The sequence below is a fragment of the Hippocampus bargibanti genome, linkage group LG20, assembly GCF_051943395.1.
Source record: "Hippocampus bargibanti isolate YZ-2025 linkage group LG20, ASM5194339v1, whole genome shotgun sequence".
Lineage (NCBI taxonomy): Eukaryota > Metazoa > Chordata > Actinopteri > Syngnathiformes > Syngnathidae > Hippocampus > Hippocampus bargibanti.
This window is the reverse complement of record NC_142753.1, coordinates 2,824,440-2,848,741: the sequence shown is the minus strand read 5'-3', so window position 1 is coordinate 2,848,741 and position 24,302 is coordinate 2,824,440. Positions and strand designations below refer to the sequence as shown.

At 44.9% G+C, this 24,302-nt stretch overlaps 2 protein-coding genes across 7 annotated transcripts in view; one reads left to right on the top strand and one right to left on the bottom strand.

Annotated features, from left to right (window-relative positions):
• Positions 1–13,704, top strand: part of LOC148882702 (voltage-dependent calcium channel gamma-4 subunit-like) — a 38,543-nt gene extending 24,839 nt beyond the window's left edge. For 4 of the 5 annotated variants that reach the window (XM_089022978.1, XM_089022977.1, XM_089022976.1 and 1 more), the window contains 5 exons: positions 1,763–1,876; positions 4,317–4,571; positions 5,777–5,860; positions 6,799–6,939; positions 12,691–13,704. In XM_089022978.1, the coding sequence (XP_088879104.1) occupies positions 1,846–1,876; positions 4,317–4,571; positions 5,777–5,860; positions 6,799–6,939; positions 12,691–13,472 (1,293 nt within the window). In that variant the 5' untranslated portion in view covers positions 1,763–1,845 and the 3' untranslated portion in view covers positions 13,473–13,704. The remainder of the gene's footprint in view (positions 1–1,762; positions 1,877–4,316; positions 4,572–5,776; positions 5,861–6,798; positions 6,940–12,690) is intronic. The other variant, XM_089022979.1, reaches the window with a different exon arrangement.
• A 4,265-nt stretch (positions 13,705–17,969) lies between these two features.
• Positions 17,970–24,012, bottom strand: LOC148882701 (voltage-dependent calcium channel gamma-6 subunit-like). Of its 2 annotated transcripts, none has more exons than XM_089023937.1 (6): positions 23,487–24,012; positions 22,184–22,294; positions 22,014–22,089; positions 19,908–19,982; positions 19,558–19,695; positions 17,970–19,467 (listed from the first exon to the last, which is right to left on the bottom strand). In XM_089023937.1, the coding sequence occupies exons 1-6, from the start codon at positions 23,712–23,714 to the stop codon at positions 19,256–19,258; spliced, it is 840 nt and encodes a 279-aa protein (XP_088880063.1). In that variant the 5' UTR covers positions 23,715–24,012; the 3' UTR covers positions 17,970–19,255. The 2 variants fall into 2 exon arrangements, with proteins under 2 accessions (XP_088880063.1, XP_088880062.1); XM_089023936.1 differs by having other exon boundaries at positions 22,014–22,122; positions 23,487–24,011.
• Positions 24,013–24,302: the final 290 nt, after the last annotated feature.

Sequence of the window (24,302 nt, the reverse complement as noted above, 5' to 3'; positions counted from 1 at the left end):
TTTTTTGGGGGGGGGGGCTAAAAATACCTTACTATACATGATCTTTTTTGGGGGCTAAAAACTGCTCACTATACATGGTGGGGGAGGTGGTTTGGCGTAAAAATGCCTTACTAGACTTGAAGGATTTTTTTCTGGCTAAATATGCCTTACTGTACATGAATGTTTTATTGGGGTGAAAATGCCTTATGATACAAGGTTGGGATAAAAACGCCTTACTATACATAAATACTTTTTTGGGCCTAAAAACGTGTTTGTATACAAGGCCGTTTTTGGGGGGCAGGCTAAAAATGCCTTACTATATACATGGTCATTTTTTTCTGCATAAAAACGCCTTACTATACATGAAGGATTTTTTTTCTGGCTAAAAACGCCTTACTATACATGAAAGGTTTTTTTTTTTTCGCCATAAAAACTGCTTACTATATATGGTTGTTTTTTTCAGGCTAAAAACGCCTTCTTTCTCTCTATACATGGTCGTGTTTTGTTTTCGTGCTAAAAACACTTTACTATACATGGTAATTTTTTTTGGCCCAAAAACACCTTCGGAGAATGTTTTTTTTTTTAAATTAAAAATACCTTACTATACATGGTCTTTTTTTGAAGCATCATTTTGGGTCACCCTGTACAATACAACACATATATATATATATACAGTAAAGTCTCGTTATATCGATATTCAAGGGAGTCCGAAAAAATATTGATATAACCGGGACTATCGCTATATCCGATATCGATATAACGAGACTTGATTATATATATATATTAATATACAACATATATATATATATACTATAACATATATATGCTAACATGGACAAAAGGCAAATGCTTCCCCCCTCGTCTGAGGAAAAAAACATTGCCAGAGGTCTGACCAGTGCTTTATCAGCACCCCTGCAAGGAAAAAAAATCGTGAATGGTGCTCCACGTCACACATTTCAAATGCCAAATAAATTCGGGAATGGCAGTGAATGAGTTAACATTGAGAAATGTGTCGAATCACATGATACGGTTGGTTTGGCATCATTGACTTTCCAAAACAATGAATCGAGTATAGATATGACCTCATATTTAATACCAGTTTTGTAAAATAGCCTTGAATAAACGTCTCACTCTTTCTCATGCCTTCCTGTTGTGCATGTGATCGAAATAAGACAATTATTAAAAGACGAAAAATCTGAAAAAAATGCCATTTTTTTCTCTTCACGAGTTTTGAAGAGAATTGTCCTCCAATTCTCAAATAGGCTAATAATTTCTCGCCCCTTGAAACGGTTTCTCCTTCAAACTCAGCCTGGGAGCTTAGTTAGATGGTGTCATGATGGCGTTAAGAGCTGGATTAGTTCACTCAACATCCACTGAAGGCCCAAGTGTCAAATTTTGCTGCTACAGATGTGCATACATTAGACATGTGAATGGAGGTGTTATATTTCTAGACTTACGTTGATGTGGGGGGTTGGGGGGGGGGGTCCAACCAGCTGTTTTAATCCCTGGCGTAGTGTATACACATTGGGAGCGCACTCTCCACAGTAGACTTTGGAATCCACAGTTGCCATGGTGATGGTAGAGCAACCGGACTACTCACTCACATGATTTCTTTCTCTCTCTCTTTCTCTCACTCGCTCGCTCAAATCGTCGTCGCCTTTCCATCAGCGAACACAAGGCAGTTTCTCTTCTTCATCCTCCTTCCTCATCACCTTTTGTTTGTTTCACACCTTCTCATTCCTCCTTCCTTCTTTTCTCACTTGATTATTTTCTCTGCCGAGAGCAAGTGGAAATCAGAAGACGGCAGAGGAGAGCTGACGCCGGCAAAGAGATTGAGAGGAACTGAATAAGAGGAGCAGACGCAGGATGGAGGCAAAAGGCAGCAATGTACCGTCAGGTAACACACATACGTGAAAAACGCATTCACATGTTCACACTCAAGCACTGACAGACACCTTCTCACTATGACACACACAATATCGTGCTGAAATGTACAATGACACCATTTGTTTTAATTCGCTGACATACACACTGGAAAGCACTGATTCAACAACACTCACACAAACGTGCACAATTAATCACAAGTATACGCCGACCCTCACACACATTCATCATCATCATCATTATCCATTTGACTTCTAAGTGCCTTTCAAAACTCTCAGTGTCACTTTACCGTCACTGGATCAGTTTTTCTGTGGGTGAGCAGCGACAGCCACATGCGCCTGCGTTCACTCAACCCAGAATAACTCAAATAAATAAAAAACTAGCTAGCTAGCTAATAGACAGCCAATAGATAGCCAGCTAGCAAACAGATAGCCAATAGATAGCCAGCCAACTAGCTAGCCAGCCTATAGTTGAATTAAGTTCATCCTGTCTACTTGATATTTAATTTAAAACAGGTTATTTTCTTACCAGCCGTTAAATAATATAATATATAGCCAATAGATATCCAGCCAAAACAATATGGCGATGATGCTAACATGCAAAAACAATATGGCGATGATGAACATGCAAAAACAATATGGTGACAATGCTAACATGCTAAGTGCTAATCGTTTATTTTCCTCAATGAAATGAAAGCGATGCATTTTTCTATGAAAATTTCCAATGAGTCACTTGTATTTCGCCACCTCATTGTCTCCAATTTGTAACCTTGCCCCGCCCTCGATTTTGTAGACCAGTAGCGTCTTTTTGCGCCTTGTTCTGGGAAGCCAGCCATCGCTCACAGAGACCACATACCTTGACCGAAACACACATCTAATGACACACTCAAGCATAGACACAAACCCAGTGAAACACCCATGCTGACACAAGCGCAAACAGAAAGATGCAGATGCACCACACGTAAGGTAGAGAAACACCCACACAATCCAGAGAGACACCCGCACAATCTCACATGCAATTAAAATAAACGGACAAATTATTGGATTGGATTGGATTGGATTGGATTGGATTGGATTTGCCTTTATTAGTCTCACAGTGGAGAAATTTACATTTCATATGCATACTTGCGTGTGTCTTTCACCTGTTTGGAAATACAGTGATACCTCAGTTTACGAACGCTTTAGCTCACAAATCTCTCGCTTTACGAACATTGAATTCGTGAGAATATAAGCTTGGGGTACGAACTAGTTTTTGGCGGACAAAACAAACCACACGGAGCGCCACGGTGGCTGGTGGACTAGTTTTCGTCACTACATTTCTCTGTGTGCAGATGTGGGTTGTTATCGAGTGGAGTAATTTTGCTATTATGGGACCGAAAAAGACCCCACCATAGGCTAGTGTTAAGCCGAAGTGGACACAAAAGAAAATTACGGGTGAGAAGAAGAAGGAGATAATCGAAAAACATGAACGAGGTGTGTTTTTGTGTGACTTAGCGTCCCAATACCAGTATGCTAAGTCGACCATTGCTACGTGTGGCTAAGGGTGTTTCTGTGTTGTTTAAGCAACGGTCTCAGGCAATAGAAAAGGTTGAAAAACTTCTGTTGATTTGGATTATTGAAAAGCAGCTAGCAGGGTACAGTGTGAATGAGGGTATTATCGCCGAGAAAGCACGGCAACTTCACTCGGATATCATCAAGAGGAAACCACGTCAATGTCCATCACAAAGGTAAATAAAACGACTTTATTATATAGTACAGTTTATTTCTTTAATTACAATACAATAGCACATTTGTTATACATAAAATCAGGCAACATAGCCTTAGTTATGCTGATGAGGTGACACCAGATCAAATGGGGCATTCAGGCCAGTCGTAGACCCCATACTCAGGCAGGACAATAGAAGTAATCAGTGTAGCCGCAGGGAGTAGTCCTCTGCTGCCCCCAACCTGATAGCAGGGACCAATCATAGCAGAGTCTGGGACCGCCACATCTGGACAGTAGGGATATATATATAGGGCCGAAACTACCGGGGAAAAGATTTTAGTTTGCTGACGAAGCCTATTGGATAAGAAGCGAAACGTCTGACACCTTCAAAGAAGTACAGATGACGGCTGAAGAAACCTTTTCATCGATGGACCACTCCTGTACAACTGAGAGCTTACACAGACGTAAATAAGGTATATTTTGTGTAGTTTGTTGTAGCTTATTTCATAGAAAATTATGTTTTATGGGGACCTGGGAACGGATTATTCTAATTTTAATGGTTTCTTATGGGTAATTAATGTTTGGCAGATGAACTTTTCGGCTTAGACACACTTTCTGGGAACCAATTAAGTTTGTAAACTGAGGTATCACTGTACCATACTTACACACGTACACCACTGTACCATACATACACACGTGTGACAATGATGATGATGATGATGATGATGATGATGATGATGACGGTGCAGAACCAAGCTTCCTGGCGCACCCGGCCTTGGCGTGGTGCGAGCGAGGTATTCAGGTGCTTCTGACCAGCATGGGCGCCTTCGCCGCTTTCGCCCTGATGACGGTGGCCATTGGTACCGACTACTGGTTGTACGCGCGCGCCTTCATCTGCAACAGCACCGCCAATTCATCTTCGGCACAGGATGACAGCCCCAAAGACAAGAAGGACCCCGGGGCCCTCACGCACTCTGGACTCTGGAGGATCTGCTGCCTTGAGGGTACCACTTCCTTGAGAGCGTTTTGTCTTTGTGCGAGAACGTCTTGATTTAAAAAAAAAATGCGTGTGTCCGTGGGTGTGCACGTCGAGGTCTTCATCCGTGTAATGACAGCACACGGAATGAAAAGTTGGGTCAATTGTGTGATTGGTGCCCATTAAAACAATACCGCATGATATAGAACAAAAATTTCCTGGTATATATGAATATTTAACAAGGAGGGGGGTAAGCGATGTTCAGCTATTTGCAACATCTCATACAATCGTGTGTGTGTGTTTGTGCTTTTTTGGGGGTGTTTTTATTGGGGCATCGATGAAAAGGTTTCTTCAGCTGTCATATGTACTTCTTTGAAGTTTCACTTCTTATCCAAGAAGCTACGTCAGCAAACTAAAGCCTTACTGGTAGTTTCGGCCCTATATATATCCCTACTGTTCAGACGTGGCGGTGCCGGACTCGGCTATGATTGGTCCCTGCTCTCAGGTCTGGGGGAGCAGAGGACTAATCCCTGCGGCTCCACTGATTGCTTATATTGTCCTGACTGACGACTGGACTGATTGCCCAATTTGCCCTGGTATCACCTCATCACCATAACTAAGCCTATGTTGCCTAAGCAGTCTATTGTACGAACGATCCAAATTGAACCCACCGTGGCGATTTAGTGAAGGGTTTTGCTGTTGTATGAAAATAGCTTCTTTTACTCCCCTTTCAAACCATCTATGTTCTTTCGCTAAGATTTTAACCTCATTGTCGTCAAATGAGTCATCCGTGTCACCGATCATGGCAAAATGTGGTTTGTGGCCCAAATGACACTTCCATGATTTGCAACATGCTTTCTGGGCATGCTAAACAAACACAAATTAGCGCCTTGAGCGGTTATTTGTTGAGGTTCTTTGACGAGTGCCACTAAGGCCAATGATGATGTTTGTGATGCACCTAAGCGATCATAAGCTCAAGTGGCAGCCATTTTGGTAGATGGCAACATGGACGCCTGGTCTTGCTCAAGGGTCAGACCTGCAGTTTGTCCTTTTTTACCATGATTGTGAGACATACCAGGCCAATCCCTCTCCAGACAGAACGCTCCATCTCATGAAAATGTCATTTGGGGCAGCGACAACTGCCGGTCATTCAAATAAGCGATAAATGAACGATCGTGATACATATGCGACGGTTTCCGACTGAGCTTCTCTTCATATTCGCCATCCCATCAGGTCTGAAACGAGGAGTGTGCTCGCAGATCAACCATTTCCCGGATGACGCCGACTACGACCAAGATGCCGCTGAATACCTGCTGCGTGAGTGACACGTTGGGCGAGCGCACACGTGGACATGCATGCATACGCTCACAAGGGTTGCTGCGGGAAGGACACAAGGAGCTCGTGGGCGGACATCAATGCACACAATGTCAGAGTCACATTGTTGGATCTGTGTGTGTGTGTGTGCATGTGTGTGTGTGTGTGTGTGTGTACATGTTATTGTGTGTGTGTGTGTTATTGTGTGTGCTTGTGTGTGTGTGCGTGACTGCGCGATTGTGTAGGTGTGTGCGTGTGTTATTGTGTGCGTGTGTGATTGTGTGTGTGTGTGCATGTTTAGGTGTGTGTGTGTGTTATTGTGTGAGTGTGTGTGCGTGTGTGTGTGTGTGTGTGTGTGTGTGTGTGTGTGTGTGTGTGTGTGTGTGTGCGCACATGCATGAGTGATTGTGAGTGCAAGTGTGTTGCATGTGTGTATGAGTGTTTGTACATGTGTCTGTGCGTGCGTGTGTGTGTGTGTGTGTGTGTGTGTGTGTGTGTGTGTGTGTGTGTGTGTGTGTGTGTGTGTGTGTGTGTGTGTGCATGTGCGCGTGGTGTGTGTTTCATGCAGACAATAAAAAAAGCAGCTCATGAATTATTTTCAGCCGAGCTGGGAAGATGATGTTCTAGTGCTCGCTGTGTCATCCATAAAGACACCATTTTGTTCCTGACTACTGCTCGGTGGGCACACGCTAGCATATTGTTTTGGCACATGATGTCACTTTGTACATATGAAAAAAATCTTGGGAAAAATGCTTTTTAATCACAAATGAGAGGCAATTGGTGTCATGTCGCCGTCAACAAATTACAACAACCGTGTGTGCGTGTGTGTGTGTGTGTGTGTGTGTGTGTGTGTGTGCGTGCGCGTGTGTGTGTGTGTGTGTGTGTGTGTGTGTGTGTGTGTGTGTGTGTGTGTGTGTGTATGTGTGTGTGTGTGTGTGTAGGTGTGGTGCGCGCTTCCAGTATATTCCCCATCCTGAGCTCAGTGTTGCTGCTGCTGGGCGCCGTTTGCGTGGCTTCCAGCGGTTTTGACAAGAGCAAAAGAAACGTCATCCTGGGAGGTGGAATTCTCTTTGTGGCTGCAGGTCAGGACATGTTTTCAATCACACACATCACATGTGTATATATATATATATATATATATATATATATATATATATATATATATATATATATATATATATATATATATATATATATATATATATATATGTATATGTATATGTATGTATGTACAGTAAAGTCTCGTTATATCGATATTCAAGGGAGTCCAAAAAATATCGATATAAACGGGACTATCGATATATCCGACCCTGTTTGCATGTAATTTTCTCCGTGCGTGCATAGAAATAGTATCGATATAACCGGGACTATCGATATATCCGATATCGATATAACGAGACTTTACTGTATATATATATATATATATATATATATATATTAGGGATATATAAATGGGGCCGATACGACCAGTCAGACTTTAGTTCGCTGACGAAGCCTCTTGGATAGGAGGCGAAACGTCCGAAACCTTCACTTTTGTACAGATGACGGCTGAAGAAACCTTCTCATCGATGGACCACTCCTGTACGACTGAGAGCTTACACAGACATACCAAGGTGATGCACTCTCCCCGCTGCTGTTCTGCATCGGAGGTTTGGGAGGCAAGCCCCAATGAATGATGAGATTGGGAAGCCAACCCTAATGAATGAAATGCTGAGCGAGGCAGCAACTGACCTGAGAGATCAGATCATGGCAAGAATGAAAACTGGGCAACTAAGAAACCGATTACAACGGCTCTGTGAAGTACCACCTGAAAGTCTCATGGAAACTGTGAATGCAGCACTGAGAACGATTCCGACCGGAACGATCACGGAAACCAATGAGCTGAACCCCCTCAGCCAGATAATCGCCAAGACAGGCTATGGATACCGCCTCAGAAATGGAGCTACGATCAGTCACCTCCTCTACATGGATGACATAAAGCTGTATGCTAAAAGCGAAAGGGACATAGACTCCTGAAGCACTGATCCACACAACCAGGATCTACAGCAGTGATATCGGAATGTCATTCGGGCTGGAGAAATGTAGTCGGATGGTGACTAAGAGGGGGCTAGGTAGTCCACACTGAAGGCACAATGGCTCTCACTCTGAAGAGAACAATAGCAGACATTGAAAACAGCTACAAGTACCTAGGTATGAAAAACTGGACGGCACCAGGCCCGGATATGGTCCACACCTACTGGCTAAAGAAACTCACAGCTCTCCACGAGCGCCGAGCAGCACAAATGAACCACTTGCTGATGGATGGGACTCACCCAGGATGGCTAACCGAAGGGCGAACAATCCTGATCATGAAGGATTCCTCAAAGGGTGCAGTTCCTTCCAACTATCGGCCAATAACCTGTCTCTCCACAACATGGAAGCTCATGTCAGGCATCATTGCGGCTAAGATAAGTGGACACATGGATCAATACATGAGCAAAGCACAGAAAGGCATTAGTAGAGATACGAGAGGTGCCAAACATCAGCTGCTGGTTGACAGAACAGTCGCACAAGACTGCAGGTCCCGACATACCAACCTGTGCACAGCCTGGATTGATTACAAGAAAGCATATGACTCGATGCCACACACAACTACAGGCCAATGGCAACCTCGAACTAGCAACAAGGAAAGTGGCTACGACCAAAGGCTACCTCCAGCGGGCCCCATTTATATATCCCTAATGTGAGGCAAGTCCTCATAAGCCAGCTCAATGGCAAGAACAAGACCCGGGCAATAAACAGCTATGCCGTGCCAGTGATCAGATACCCTGCAGGAATAATAAGGTGGCCAAAGGAAGAGATCCAGACCACGGATGTTAAGACCCGAAAACTCCTCGCTATGCACGGAGGGTTCCATCCCAAGTCCAGCACCCTGAGACTGTACACAAGCCGTAAGGAAGGAGGCCGGGGACTAGTGAGTGTGAGAGCCACTGTCCAGGATGAAACATCCAAGCTCCATGAATACATCAAAGAGAAGGCTCCAACGGATGATGTACTCAGAGAATGTCTCAGACAATGGGCAACAGAGGTTGAGGTGCTGGATGAGGGACAATCATGGGAGGAAAAGCCCCTACACGGGATGTACCACCGAACTATAGCAGAAGTGGCTGATCTCAAGAAGTCCTATCAGTGGCTAGAGAGGGCTGGCCTAAAGGACAGCACAGAGGCACTCATCCTGGCTGCCCAAGAGCAGGCCCTGAACACCAGAGCCATCGAGGCAGGTATATACCACACCAGACAAGACCCAAGGTGTAGGTTGTGCAAAGAGGCACCTGAGACAATCCAACACATAACTGCAGGGTGTAAGATTCTGGCAGGGAAAGCCTACATGGAGCGCCATAACCAGGTGGCTGGCATAGTCTACCGAAACATCTGTGCGGAGTATGGACTGGAAACCCCACGGTCATTCTTCACCACCTCCCAAGGTGGTGGAGAATGACCGAGCAAAGATCCTGTGGGACTTCCAGATACAGACTGACAAGATGGTAATGTCCAACCAACCAGATATCATGGTCATAGATAAAGGGGAAAGGAAAGCCGTTGTCGTGGATGTAGCGGTCCCGAGTGATGGAAACATCAGAAAGAAGGAACATGAGAAAATCGAGAAATACCAAGGGCTCAGAGAGGAGCTGGAGAGAGCCTGGAAGATAAAGGTGACAGTCGTGCCTGTGGTGGTCGGAGCACTCGGGGCAGCGACCTCCAAACTGGACGAGTGGTTGCAACAGATCCCTGGAACAACATCGGATATCTCGGTCCAGAAAAGCGCAGTGCTGGGAACAACACGGATACAGCGCAGAACCCTCAAGCTTCCTGGCCTCTGGTAGAGGACCCGAGCTGAAATGGGGGACAGACACCACCCATGGTGGGTGAGACGAGGATTTTAAGGATTATATATATATATATATATGTTGTTCCTATGTCTGTAAAGTGTCCTTGAGAGTTTTTTTAAAGAAAACAATTTATTATGATTATTATTATTTTATTATTATTGTTATTAATTTTTCGGTTTACGAACGTTAGATTTATGAAAATTTTACTTTGGCATACAAACTATTTTTCGGGACACATATGGAGCTGCCACAGTGAGTGATGCGTCGTTCGTGAATGAGCCCGTTCTTCAAACAAGGAAATGGCAGCAGACTTTTTTTGTCCTCTATTCCCCGCCCCCAGTCGTCGGTTAAAGCCACGTGATTGGTCAAGAACGCAGCAGTGGGGGATGGGGTTAGAGACAGAGAGAGAGACTGAGGCCGTTCTCCAAAGAACAAAATGGCGTCTTCGGTTAAAGCCACGTGATTGGTCAAGAACCCAGCAGTGGGGGGGGGGGGGGGTTTAAACATTAAAGAGACAGGCAGACAGAGAGAGAGAGAAAACACACACACACGAAAGGGAGAGGATAGAGCTTGAAACAAAAAAAGAGAAAAGGGGAAAAAACCAGTAAAATGGTGAGAACATTGATAGAAAACAGTGAAATTTGGACCCATTTCAACTTTGATAGTTCAAAAGCAGAGTGTAGACTGGAAAGTTAAATTTCCCATCAATCAGGCTCCACGAATAACCCGCACAAGTCATCTGTACACTTGATGCAAAAAGCTGTTAACCCAGATAAACAGATCACAATTGATGAACTAGATACAATTATCACAGAGAAAGCACCTACCAGGGATCATTCCTCTTCTTCTTCTTCTTTTCCTTTCGGCTTTTCCCCTCAAGGGGTCACCACAGCAAATCAGTGTCCTCCATCTTTAGAGGTTTGATCCGCATGTTTGTTTTGGCCAAGCTTTTACGTCGGATGCCCTTCCTGACACAACCCTCTGTATTTATCCGGGCTTGGGACCGGCACATGAAGACATATGTCCCTTTGTGGCTACAGAACAAGCAACTCGCTCAGTAAAAGGCTCCCAAACACAAAATGGTCATCGGCACAGCAACATTCAAAAAAGCAAAAACTATACTCAAGATGGTGAAAGAAGCCCATGTTCCTAATCAAGTGTTTAATGCTGAGGAAACCGGACACTCCATTCCATCAAGCCATTAACGACCATCGCAAAGGTAAATAAAATGACTTTATCGTACAGTACAGTTTATTTCTTTAATCATAATACTATAGCACATTTATTATACATAAAATAAGGTATATTTTAAGGCTTAGAAAATTAGAAAGTAGAAAATTGTTTTATGGGGACCTGGGAACGGATCATTCTCATTTTAATGGTTTCCTATGGGAAATTATTTTTTTGGGATACACACTTTTCACCTTACACACTCTGTCTGGGAAGCAATTAAGTTCATAAGCCAAGTTCCCGCTGTATTATAATCTTAGCTAGTTTAGCTGTTGTTGTCAAAGTCAAAGTCAGCTTTATTGTCAAACGTGCTAATATGCATGACATACAGCACAAATGAAATTAATGTCCTCTCGGACTCAGCGTGCAAGACATGCAAGGCACTTATAACGTGGCTAAAAGACAAACAATTGACAACAGACAATACTTCTAATTTCTGTATGTAAAGTGAGGTAGTGTTCGTCTGGAAAGTGAGGCAGTGATGTATGTAAAGTGAGGTAGTGACATATGTAAAGTGAGGAAGTGACATACATAAAGTGACGTAATGTAGTATTTCAAAAACAAACAACAAGAAAGGGTTGAAGTGAGGTCTTGCAGAAAAAAATGAGAAAGAACAAAAAAATAGAGTTCAGGATGATCGTACAGCATGTAGCGTGTACTCAGAGTTCGGTGAGTGTGGCAGTGGGAAGGGGCAGGCTGGGCAGGGCTGGGAGGGAGTTGAGTGTCCGGACTGCCTGGTGGCAGAAACTGTCCTTGAGCCTGCTGGTCTTGGCTCGGAGACTCTGCAGTCTCCTACCCGATGGCAACAGGCTGAAGAGGCTGTGGGAGGGATGTGTGGGATCGTCAGCGATCCTGATGGCTCTGCGGGTGAGGCGGGTGTTGTAGATGTCCTGAAGGGGGGGGAGAGAGACACCGATGATCTTCTCAGCTGTCCTCACGATGCGCTGCAGAGTCTTACGTCAGGACACAGTGCAGGTGCCGTACCACACGGTGATACAGCTGGTCAGGATGCTCTCGATGGTACCGCGGTAGAAGGCGGTCGTGATGGGGGTCGGGGCTCCAACTCTTTTAAGCTTGCGGAGGAAGTACATGCGCTGGTGGGATCTCTTGGTGATTGATGCCGTGTTGTGGCTCCAGGACAGGTCTTCGGATATGTGCACTCCCAGGAACTTGGTGCTGCTCACTCTCTCCACTGCAGCACCGTCGATGGTTAGTGGAGCATGCTGGGGGCGCACTCTCCTGAAGTCCACAACAGTCTCCTTCGTCTTCTCCACATTCAGACGGAGATTGTTGTCCTTGCACCACGTGGCCAGGCGGCTGACCTCGTCCCTGTAGGCTGTCTCCTCGTCGTTGTTGATGAGGCCCACTACAGTCGTAGATCAAAGCTTCTTCAATCTGAGACGTTGGTTGGGTCGGCGCCGATTCGTTGAAACCAAAAGACGGGCCAATGTGTACATGTTTCCTTTCAAAACTTTGCTGATGTGAAATGTAAATATCTTCAATGCTAGACTAATAAAGGTGAATCCAATCCAATGTTCACGCTGACACACACACAGCAGAGAGCGACAGACTGTTGGTAAAAGCAAAACAAGAAACTGAACTTTCATGATCTTTTGAAAAATCTGAAATTCTAAAGAACTTTCATCTCTAAGTGGCTAAACTGTAAAAAGTAAGAAGGGTGACATTCTCAGAGTAGCGTCGAGCTATCTGACGCAGTTGATGTTTTGGATGCAGGCCTGAGCAACATCATTGGCGTGATCGTTTACATCTCGGCGGCACTCAGCGACATCTCGCCCAAAAAGGACGAAGACAAAAAGTGGCACTACTCATACGGGTGGTCCTTCTACTTCGGCGGCCTGTCCTTCATCTTAGCCGAGATGGTGGGCGTCCTGGCCGTGAACATCTACATCGAGAAGAGCAAAGAGCTGCGGTGCCGTTCTCGCACTGACCTCTTTAAGAACACCACGCACGCTATGCTACGCTTGCCCAGCTACCGCTTCCGCCGACGTTCGCACTCCAGTTTACGCTCCACCGAACCGTCCCACTCACAGGAGACCTCGCCCGTCGGCGCCAAAACCTTTAATCTGCCGCCGTCGGCGCCTCCTTTCTCCGTGGCCACTCTACCCAACCCCCACCACGACAGCGGTGACATCTCCATGTACACCCTCTCCAGGGACAGCAAGCTGGGCAGCCTGGGTGGCGGCACTGCGCCGCTCTACGGCACCATGGACCGCGCCACGCTCTACCAGCTACATAACTACTTCCCCAAGGACGGCGGTGGCGGTAGCGGAACGCTCCCGTCGCGCTCCAAGTCCAACCTGGCAGCCGCCGGACAGAACGCCGCGCAGCTGAACAGCGTCGCCACTTCCGCGGTATCCGCCGCCGCTCAGCCGGCCATGTCGGGTGCTACCATGGAGCGGGAGAGGGGCCTTGCCGGGACGCTGGACCGGCTGACGGCCAAACGGGACCGTGACAGCAATTCAGATACGCTCAACAGGAAGACCACGCCCGTTTGAAAGCTGGATGGTGAGGGCGAGAAGAAAGCGGGGTGACGGTCCAAACATGATTGGAGACTGAGACTGATGAAGAATCCAATGACCTGTCCTGACTTTTTGGACTCTGCAGCCATAATGACTTAGACATACAGCAAGTAGACAAACAATCACACCCACACACACACCCACACACAGCCAGCCATACATCCATACACCCACACCAACACAGCCTCCAACCCACCCACACCAACAGACGCACACATGCCCACCCACACTTCCACCCGGCAACACATCCACCTGCACACACACCCACGCACAAATGCACATACACCCGCACACGCTCCCACACAACCATCCACACCCACACACACGCACACACACTCAAACACCACACACACCCACACATCCACCCGGCAACACATCCACCCGCAGACACGCACAAACACGCGCACACACGCCCACACACACATGCGCATATACCCACAAACACGCCCACACACGCACGCACACACACACACACACACACACACACACACACACACACACATACTTGCACACCCACACATCCACCCAGCAACACGTCCACCCGGCAACACATCCACCCAGCAACACATCTCACACTTCTTCACTTCTAGCTGTCCATTATAGGTGATGATGACGCTTACTCCCAGGGAGGGGATGTTGAGGCAGGGGGGGGTGGGGCTTAGCGACGATGTCGCTAGTGCCACTTTTCATGGGCATAGAGCCCAATCCTTGAGCCGCAGACACGTCCGCAGATGGAACATGGGAGGCCGGATGGCAGGGGGGTACCAGCCGCCCGCTGGTGCCGTTGAATGTGTCTCTCTGTCTGTCTATGTGGATTTGATGTATTTTAGAGACTATCCTGGCACAAGTGGTCTGCCAGGTTTGTCGGTCTGAGGCCAAAGCTTCGAGCTCCGTGATGTTGATGTTGGCTCGCTTGAGGCGATCCCTGGTGTAGTCCTTGAGGCGTCGCTTTTGCCCCCCTGCAGAGCGCTTCACATCTTTCAGCTGTCCATAGAGGACTTGGCGGGGTAGGCGGCTATCGGGCATGCGGATGGTGTGTCCAATCCACCGAAGGTGTTTTTTTGCAACCGCTGCTTCCATGCAGATGGAATTTGTGTGCTGAAAGATGTCTGAGTGGGGAACTCGATCTTCCCAGGACAGGCCAAGGATCTTCTGCAGGCTCCGGATGTGGAAGGCCTCAAGGGTAGTTAAGTGCCGGCGGTTTGTGGTCCATGTTTCTGCCCCATAGAGGAGAGTGGACAGACATACTGCGCTGTATACGGCAATCTTGGTTCCAATTCTCAGGTTACGGTTCATAAACACTCTGCTGCGTAAACGTCCAAACGATGATGAGGCTTTATTTATACGATTGTGTATTTCAATGTCAAGGGAGCAATTGGTGGACAAAGTGGAGCCAAGGTAGGTAAAACAATACACTACATTTAGTGAAATGCCATTGATGTGAAGGCTGGGTGGTGTGGGAGTTAGCGACACAGGTTGGAACATGAGCTCTGTTTTTTTATGTTGATCTGGAGACCAAAAGACTGGTATAAGTTAGAAATGGTATTGAGAGCATGCTGCATAGATTCTGAGCTGTGAGCTAGTACAGCACAGTCATCAGCATACTGAAGTTCGCAGATGTGGCAGATATTTGTCTTTGTGTGGGCCTGGAGCCGTCTGATGTTGAAGAGGTTTCCATCGAGGCGGTATTCTACGCGGGTGCCATCTTCATGTCCGATGCCTTTGTGAAATAGGCATGTGATGGCAGAAAGGAGGATATTAAAGAGTGCTGGCGCCAAGACACAGCCCTGCTTCACTCCAGCGTTCACCCCAAAGAGCTCTGACTGGAGCTCTCCGAAGAGTACTCTGGCTTGCATCCCGTCATGCAGCTGCTGGAGGATGCAAAGTAACTTGGGTGGAACCCCAAGTTTGGAGAGGTGCTTCCATAGCAACTAGCCACACACCCACCCACACCCACACACTAACTCACCCATCCAACCACACAGCCACCCGGCAACACATACACCCGCACACACACCCATACTCCCATGCACATTCACCCATCCACACCTACTCACGCACACCCACAACCACTCACATTCCCTCCCACACAGCCACTCACACATTCACACACCCACCCACACATTCACACAGCCACCCACACACACAAACACACAAGGCATCAAAACACACGTTGGAAAATCTGCAAATGCAGACATAAATACACATTCTCACAAATACAAAGGTTGACACACACAAACATTGCCAAGTGCAGGCTCTCGCACACATTCATGCTAATAAGAGATTTCAGACAAATACACGCACACACACATTCTGTGAGCACAAGACAACCGCCAGCAAACTGGAGACGAGAAGGCCGATCGGACGTTGGCCGCGGTTGTCGTATTTTTTGAAAACTGTGAAAATTGAGAGTGCTTCTACCCGTGCACGCTCCTGATCTCTTTCTCTCAGGAACTCGACGCCGTCCTTTCCGAACACAATGTGAGGAAGACATCACATGACGCAGAGCAAAAAGTCTCACGTTGATGATGTCACACTTGAATGCTAAATGATCGGAGGATATCGATAGAAGATAGTTTTTTGAGGGGACAAGGGGGGGGGGGTGGTTGCCTCCATCTTTCAAGTGTCAGCTTCAACATCTGAGCCTCAAACAGGACGAAACGACTTAGTCCCAAGTGCTGAATGTCAAACACGGCATGACAATTTACTCCTTGGCCGTGTAGAAGAACTTTGATGAGAATTATCGGATTTATGGTATGCTTCAAACCTTGGGCGCACTTGAGCACCTTAGTTTTGAATAGACACGCCTTGTTATTTAAAGACTGTTGTACTTTGTGATTACGGTGGAGTCACGTGAACAACTGAGTATTTTGGGGGTTAGGGGGTTGTTAATTTTCCCTCTATCAACATGTCCAGGATGGTATTTGAACAGTAATAATGTGAAAATATACTTTTTAATGTCTTTAAAGTGTTCATGTAAAGCCATATAGTTTAATACTTGGTGATTTCTGTATGAATATATCTATTCTCAAAATGTGCCAGTGCTGAGAAGGGGAAGCTTCCTTCCCGTTTTGTGTACAAAAATAAGCTACTTGCCACATTCCGAGTCGACATGATTCATTTTACAAATACATTTTATGGGAGGGGTGTGTGTGGGGGGCGTCTATCATCAGCTCCTTTTCTCAACCACTTTCACTGAAAAGATAAAGGGAAGCAATATAACTCAGACATATAATTAAAGGACAACCGACACCCCCGGACAAGTTGTGTCCATAATTTGTAAAATCACTTTAAATGACCTGACTGTATTTTACAAAGATTCCACCGCATATAGCTATATTTTACAATTTAAGGTTCGCGCTGAATATTCAGTAAGTCTTGTTTTCGAGTTGATGATGATGCCCTAAGTGACGTCACGGAGGGAACGCCCCTGACAGAGAAAGCGATACACAATGCATTTTGGGTACTTTTTTCATCTAAAAACACAGTGTTGATCGCGAAATTAGAAGGACAACTATATAAATAACGCGATGGTGAATCGTTGTGTGTCGCAGCCAATTGTGGTAACACGCATAAAGAAGGTCTAAGATTACACAAATTCCCACCGGGCAAATCAGCCCATTTCCAACGGACCTTGTGCGCCATCTTGTGCATTTTCTGGGTGCTACATTGGAGTCCAGATCTTCACCAGTTTCATCGCTCGCAACGGCTTGAATTGATACAGAAGGACTTCTTTAATCGATTGCAAACATTTATGCTTTCCTCTTCAGAACTATTTGAATCATATTCATAACTGGATGAGTAACAAGAAAGCATCTTCTCCGAATCTGAACTCTCTGAAACCATTGTTTTGATTCTGGAGCAAGGCAGTTTGTGAATGAGTATCCTGGCGTGACGTCACGAACAAGGGGGCGGGACTTTCTGAATCTCCCCATTTTCCAGCTCATTTTGTGGCCGTTTTGGGACACTTTAAATATTTTTTATTGGTGTTTTGCATTTGACTAAAAATATCTGCCTACGTGTTTTGGGTATTTCAGATGCTATAAAACGTTTTTCTGATGTCAGTTAGGAAACAAAAATGGTGTCGGTTGTCATTTAAAGGTACGTGTATATATACATTTACAAAAAGGATACTCTGACATTTAATAAAGTTGTTTTGGAAAAATTGTGTGGTCTTGCAGAGTCCTGCTAGAAAGAAATGCAGAGTACGTCGACAAGCTAAGCTAATGCAATTTGAGTAGCCAGTAAATAGGAAGGTTAATTACTCACATTCATCCCTCGTCTTGCACTCATCCAGTGGGGGGGGGGGGGCTGTAATTTAAGCAGGGAAGACCAGACTTGCCACTTGTCCCTCCTCAACCACTGAATCAAGTGAAAAGCATTTGAACCCACACAACACCCACACAGCAAAAAAAGAACATGCTTTCTTCGGACACACATTTATGATCATCTCAGAGATAAACAAAAAAGGCAGAAAGGAAGACAGTTTACTGGAAAATGACGACATGCACATCCAAAATACAGAAAAGTAGTTTTTTTTTCTTCATACAAGAGCACACACACAACATTATGATTATCGTTTTCCTTGACAACATTGTTCATCACAGGTTATCAAATGAGGCTTCTATTAGTGAGAAACAGCCGTTTGTTGAATTTGATGAATTGCAGAGTGAGCGAAATGATGACGGAATCGAAGCAGGATTGTTTGTGTGGTTTAAGACTTTGTGTTGGATGTGCGGAAGCAGCCGGAGACATACTGGAAGGTGTCACTCCCCTCGATATACAATCGACTTGATCGCCATGTTGGATGTGGCAAATGTGCCCTGGCAACTAATACAAGTTAACTGGCAACTATGGCTGAAAAAGGTAGCCCCGTGAGAAGATTCTGGTTTCAGGAGAAACTACCTCATCTCAAGAAAATGGTCTTTCAAGATAATTTCCAAGTTCCCAAAGAATGATCTGTAAATTGGGACAACGCTATCATTACTTCGGACCAAATTCTCTGTGTAAAGGGGAAAGCAAGCAGCTGGCGATATTATGCTTACCTGGGTCTTCCTCACCTCCAAGTGGCCAAATTGTGCTGTTCTGAGTCTTCTTCTGTAAAAGGTCATCTGACTACTGTGACATCACCAAGCAGCAAAGCGACTAGGCATCGTCACCCCACTTTGCCACATCCAATATGGCATCACATAGTACTGTATTTGCCACACAAAGGGGTTTCCAAGCATGGCCTTGATTCCACATTCGGAATATCCATCTTTAGGTCCTTGTACTAGTACACACTTTGTCCTCACTGGTACAGTTCAGTAGTACAACCACTGTGTTATACTAGTCCTACTTTCCTCCATTACGACTCTCACTTTAGGCTGACGAACATGAAATATGAAAAAAAACTAATATGAAAGACTAGTAGCACAACATTTCATAACCTACTGGTAGAACTAGGTGTTAGATAATGAGGCCAAATTAGGAACTTGTCAATGCCTGTGTGCTAGCAAGATTGTAAAACAATGCACATACTTCTCAACATATAGCGCCTGACTAGTAGGAGAAGAATGTTACATTGAGCACCGTTTTGCCAAAAGCCATCTTAAAACTTGTTATTGTACTAGTGAGCTGAATTGCCTTACTAGTGAGGACAACGAGGGTAAGCACCACTGATAGGAACAACAAAAAGTTGTGCTTTCCAAGTCGTGTATGTCTGCAATGGCAAGTCTCCGCGGAGGCGGCAGCAATTATGTGCAGTCGCGCCTCCACCACTAGCTGGCACTGCTGTGACACTTCTGGCACAGGCTGCAGGGCAACGCCAGCAGAAGGAAGAGCAGCCCGCCCACAATCAAAATGGCACCGGCACAGCCCACGCATGACATAGACCAGGAGAAGTTGTAGTGCAGTGGCACAGAGTGGTCACTGGCCAGGAGGGACCACACTGACTGCTGGAAGATCAGCAAGGACAGCAGCACAAGTACACCTAGAGAGGGGGCGACAAAGGGATGTTTCACACAAGACACAGCCCGGACCGCCTTACATGGACAAATGCTCCATTTTATTCTGCGGTTACCGGAGAGGACAAAGCAGACGGAGGCGGGCTTGAGGAAGAAGGCGATTTCCTTGCTGAGTGCCATGGTGATGCAGATGCCGCCCATCGCCATCAGCAATAGGCTGAATAGCGACAACATGGCCGACGCCACGTTTAGGCCTAACACGAGCACACAAAAGCAACCTGTTTGGTATGCCTGAACAAAGTCCATTCCGGAAAAAAACGTGACAACAGCAAGCGAGGATGACGGCTAGAAGGAAGGTGACAAAAGCGCAAACGCAAAAGCCCACTTTTGGTCTAAATGTCACTCCTGTGATAGGGAGCAGCTTAGGCTTTTCAAGTGAAGGTATAAAATGATGGTCCCAACTCACTTTTACTTGTGGTCTTCTGGAACATGACTGCGTTCTCGCCCGTCGTGAAGTACTTGAAGTATGTGCAGTTAGATTCTGAAAGACAAACACACGCAAGTAACATATTCATCAAAAATATGTGACATATCCAGAAATAAATTTGAGGAAATGATTTCAATGACACACATTTCAAAATAACCCATTTAATCAAAATACATTCCCTGCTCAATCCTCCGCTTGAAGGACAACCGACACCTCCAGACAAGTTGCATCCATAATTTGTAAAATCACTTCAAATGACTTCTACTGAGCGCATTTTACAAAGATTCCACCGCAAATAGTTATTTTAAGTAATTTTAAGACTCTCACTGAATATTCACGAAGTCTTGTTTTCAAGTTGATGACGATGCCCTAAGTGATGTCACGGAGGGAACGCCCCTGACCGAGAAAGCAACACACAATGTTTTTCTGTACTTTTTTTCATCTGCAAACACTGTGTTGATCGCCAAATTAGAAGGAAAACTACATGAATAATGTGATGGTGAATCGTTGCGTGTCACAGCCAATTGCGGTAACATGCATAAAGAAGGTGTAAGTTTACACAACGTCTGTGTAAGCTCTCAGTTGTACAGGAGTGGTCCATCGATGAGAAGGTTTCTTCCGCCGTCATCTGTACAAAAGTGAAGGTTTCGGACGTTTCGCCTCCTATCCAAGAGGCTTCGTCAGCGAACTAAAGTCTGACTGGTCGTATCGGCCCCATTTATATATCCCTAATGTCCAGACATGGTGGCGCCGGACACAGCTATGATAGGTCCCTACTCTCAGGTTGGGGGGGCAGGGGAACCCCTCCCTGTGGCCCCACTGATTGTTCCTACATTCCTGACTAACGACTGGCCTATTACCCCCACTCCCCCCGGTATCACCTCATCAGCATAACGATCCTCATCAGCATTGTATGTAGAGGAGTCAATGCTACAAACAATGGGTCTGAGGGGGAACCCTTCTTTATGTATTTTTGGCAGGCCATAGATACATGGCGTGGCCTCTCCCGGGTATAATCTAAAATACAGCATAGGGCTAAACTAATACCAACTAGCACTGAAGGTAGAGAAAATGAGTCAAGAAAAGGAGTCAAAACATATCAGGAGAGCACTCACTAACTGTGGGTACCCTCAGTGGTCATTCAACAAATGTCAGAAAGAAAGAATAGCGAACGAAACCAATAATTCTCAAGATTCAAAAAGGAGAGGAGTAGCAGTACCGTACATTGCGGGAGTTTCTGAAAAATTACAAAGAGTCCTTTGGCAACAAAAAATTCCTACTTATTTCAAACCGATAAACACGTAATTTTTTTATTGGTGATTTTCATTTGACTAAAAATATCAGTCTGCGTGATTTGGAAACGTTTTTCTGGTGTCAGTTAGGAAACAAAAAAATGGTGTCGGATGTCCTTAAAAAATATTTATATAATCTAAATTGAAATGAATCTGAATCAAATATAAACCAAACACAAGCGGTCAACTTCTTTGCCAAACCGCTTCTCCGCGCTCAGAGTCTAAATCGAGATACAGTATATTTTATACATTTCACATATTATTCACATATTGTGAAATGGTGATTTGAAAACTTCAAATGAATGTATTTTGTTTTTCTACTTTCATTCCTTTCATCACTTTACTGCTGTGAAATGTAAATTTCTCCACTGTGAGACTAATAAAGGCATATCCAATCCAATCCAAAACATTGGAAAGAAACGTTCAATAATAATAAGAATAAATACAATATGAAAAGAGATTAATATTTGAAAGAAAACATATACTGTATCTAGATATATAAATCTCTCAGAGAGAGAGGGAGGGAGGGGGAGTGAGGGAGGGAGTGATGGAGGGAGGGAGGAGGGAGGGAAGGAGGGATAGATAGATAGATAGATAGATAGATAGATAGATAGATAGATAGATAGATAGATAGATAGATAGATAAATAGATAGATAGATAGATAGATAGAAAGAAACCCAACCCCGCCCCCTATAAAATAAAAAAAAGAAAATCAATGAAACAAAATTAAATGACAGTGACAATACAGATAACAGACGATCCAAATATGGCGACATGTTTCAAGGCGCTTACCTCCGGGCAGCTCAGCAGGCCCGCAGCTTTCTCTGTCTGGGTCGATGTCAGTCACCCACAATCGCTTGGTGCAAGCCTTCCACAGACCAAAGTGCATCGCTGGACATGTCTGACACACAAGATGTCAGCCCCGGACACCCCCATGACTCCAACTAAGCCCGCATTCTCACCTGGTTGCTGTAGAAATTTTTGGGTGGCGCCAGTTCAACCCAAAACTCCGTGCCCACGCCCAGCAGGGTTAGGATGACACCCACGATAGCCACGAAGAATGCCAGCTTGATCTGTGCATGGATTAAATTATGTTCTTTTGTGTGCAAAATCTAAAATTTGAGTCACAAGCACCCCTCTACATATTTTGGCATTGGCAAATTGCGATTACGGCACCAAGAAACTGTAATTTTGAGAACCTGAAAAACATCAAATTAAATTTGTGTTTGATAAAATGAGTTCTATAAAAGTTCAAAATGTGAAAGGTGGTTTAAAATGTCGGATTTCCTATTTTAAATGACAACCGACACCATTTTTTTGTTTCCTAACTGATATCAGAAAAACGTTTCATAGCATCTAAAATACCCAAAACACGCAGGCTGATATTTTTGGTCAAATGCAAAACACCAATAAAAATGACTTAGTGTCCCAAAACTACTTCAAAATGCAGATCCAGAAAGTCCCGCCCCCTTGTTCGTGATGTGACGCCAGGACGTCTTGCCTTGCTCGAGAATCAAAACAATGGCTTCAGATTTGGAGAAGATTCTTTCTTGTTACTCATCCAGTTATGAACATGATTCAAATAGTTCTGAAGAGGAAAGCATACATGTTTGCAATCGATTAAAGAAATCCTTCCGTCACATTTTGAGGCGTCTGGACTACAATGTAGCACCCAGAAAATGCACAAGAGGGCGCCCAAGCTCGGCTGGAAATGGGCTATTTTGTCTGTTGGGAATTTGTGTCAGCTAGTATCAAATAGTAGTCTTGGTGCAACACACAATGATTCACTATCGCATTATTTATGTTTTTTCCTTCTAATTTCGCCATCAACACGGATCAACACAAAGTTTTCAGCCCAAACAAAGTACCCAAAATGCATTGTGGGTCGCTTTCTCAGTCAGGGGCGTTCCCTCCGTGACGTCACGTCAGGCATCGTCACCAACTCGAAAACAAGACTTCCTGAATATTCAGCGCGAGTCTTAAAACGGAAAATGTAGCTATATGCGGTGGAATCTTTGTAAAATACGCTCAGTAGAAGTCATTTGAAGTTATTTTAGAAATTATGGACACAACTTGTCCGCAGGCGTCGGTTGTCCTTTAATTATTCATTATTAATTATTAATCCCTCCCCCCCCCAAAAAAAAATGAACCAATCACATTCATGTTAAACGCAGCATTCCAAGTGCCGATGAGTCAATCCATGTTTTCTTGTTGTTTTGCCCTGTGGCCGAGGCCTGAGGATTTTGCAGCTACATGTCAACACACCTTGCCTTCCTGCGCCTCGGTCAGGGCGTTTTGTCCAGTCCTGCGCCGCTTGTTGCCACCAAAGGTGCTGCGGCCGCTCATGAGTCCTGCCAGGCCACCCATGGCCTGGGCCCCTCCAGCCATACCACCGCCACTGCCGGGCGGCACACCGCCCCCCACTGTTGGGGCAGCGGCCGGGCCCACCGCTAGACCCTCCTCGTCCGTCACCAGGAAGGTGGACCACATCATTGAAGAAAAAAAATGGATAAATCACCTTTCACTAATAGGAAAAAAAATATGGACAAACATTTAAAAAAATTATCCCAAAAACAAGAAAAATGAAAAATGCTTATGGCTGATTGTGCAAAAGCATGTTCTCAAAAACATCCTGTGCCAGCGTCGGACGTGTGCGTCTATTGGTGGGGACAAGATGTCAGCTGGGGTAAAAAGATGGGAAAAAACAAACAACAAAAAAAACCATTGTGACTAAATCTTGAAGAAAACGATTGGCACCAGATGGACTCTGTCTGGACAAACAGAAAAACAAAAGAGAATCAGTAAATATGTCACGCCTTTTTCCAAGAATACTTTATATATACGTATATATTTATACATTGTTAGATATAAATTTATATATACATACACACACACACACACACACACACACGCACACACACACACACACGCACACACACACACACACGCACACACACACACATATATATATATATATATATATATATATATATATATATATATATATATATAATGTCTAATTCTCTCTGCTATTTTATTATTTATCATTTTACTTATGGTTTTATTGTTATGTGCTGTGTT

Coding starts and splice junctions, on each gene's coding strand:
- LOC148882701 (XM_089023936.1), bottom strand. CDS start 23,714: ATGATGTGGTCCACCTTCCTGGTGACGGACGAGGAGGGTCTAGCGGTG. Junction 22,295..23,486: donor CCGAGGCGCAGGAAGGCAAG/GTGTGTTGACAT, acceptor ATCCATGCACAG/ATCAAGCTGGCATTCTTCGT. Junction 19,468..19,557: donor CGTCTGCTTTGTCCTCTCCG/GTAACCGCAGAA, acceptor CCCCCTCTCTAG/GTGTACTTGTGCTGCTGTCC.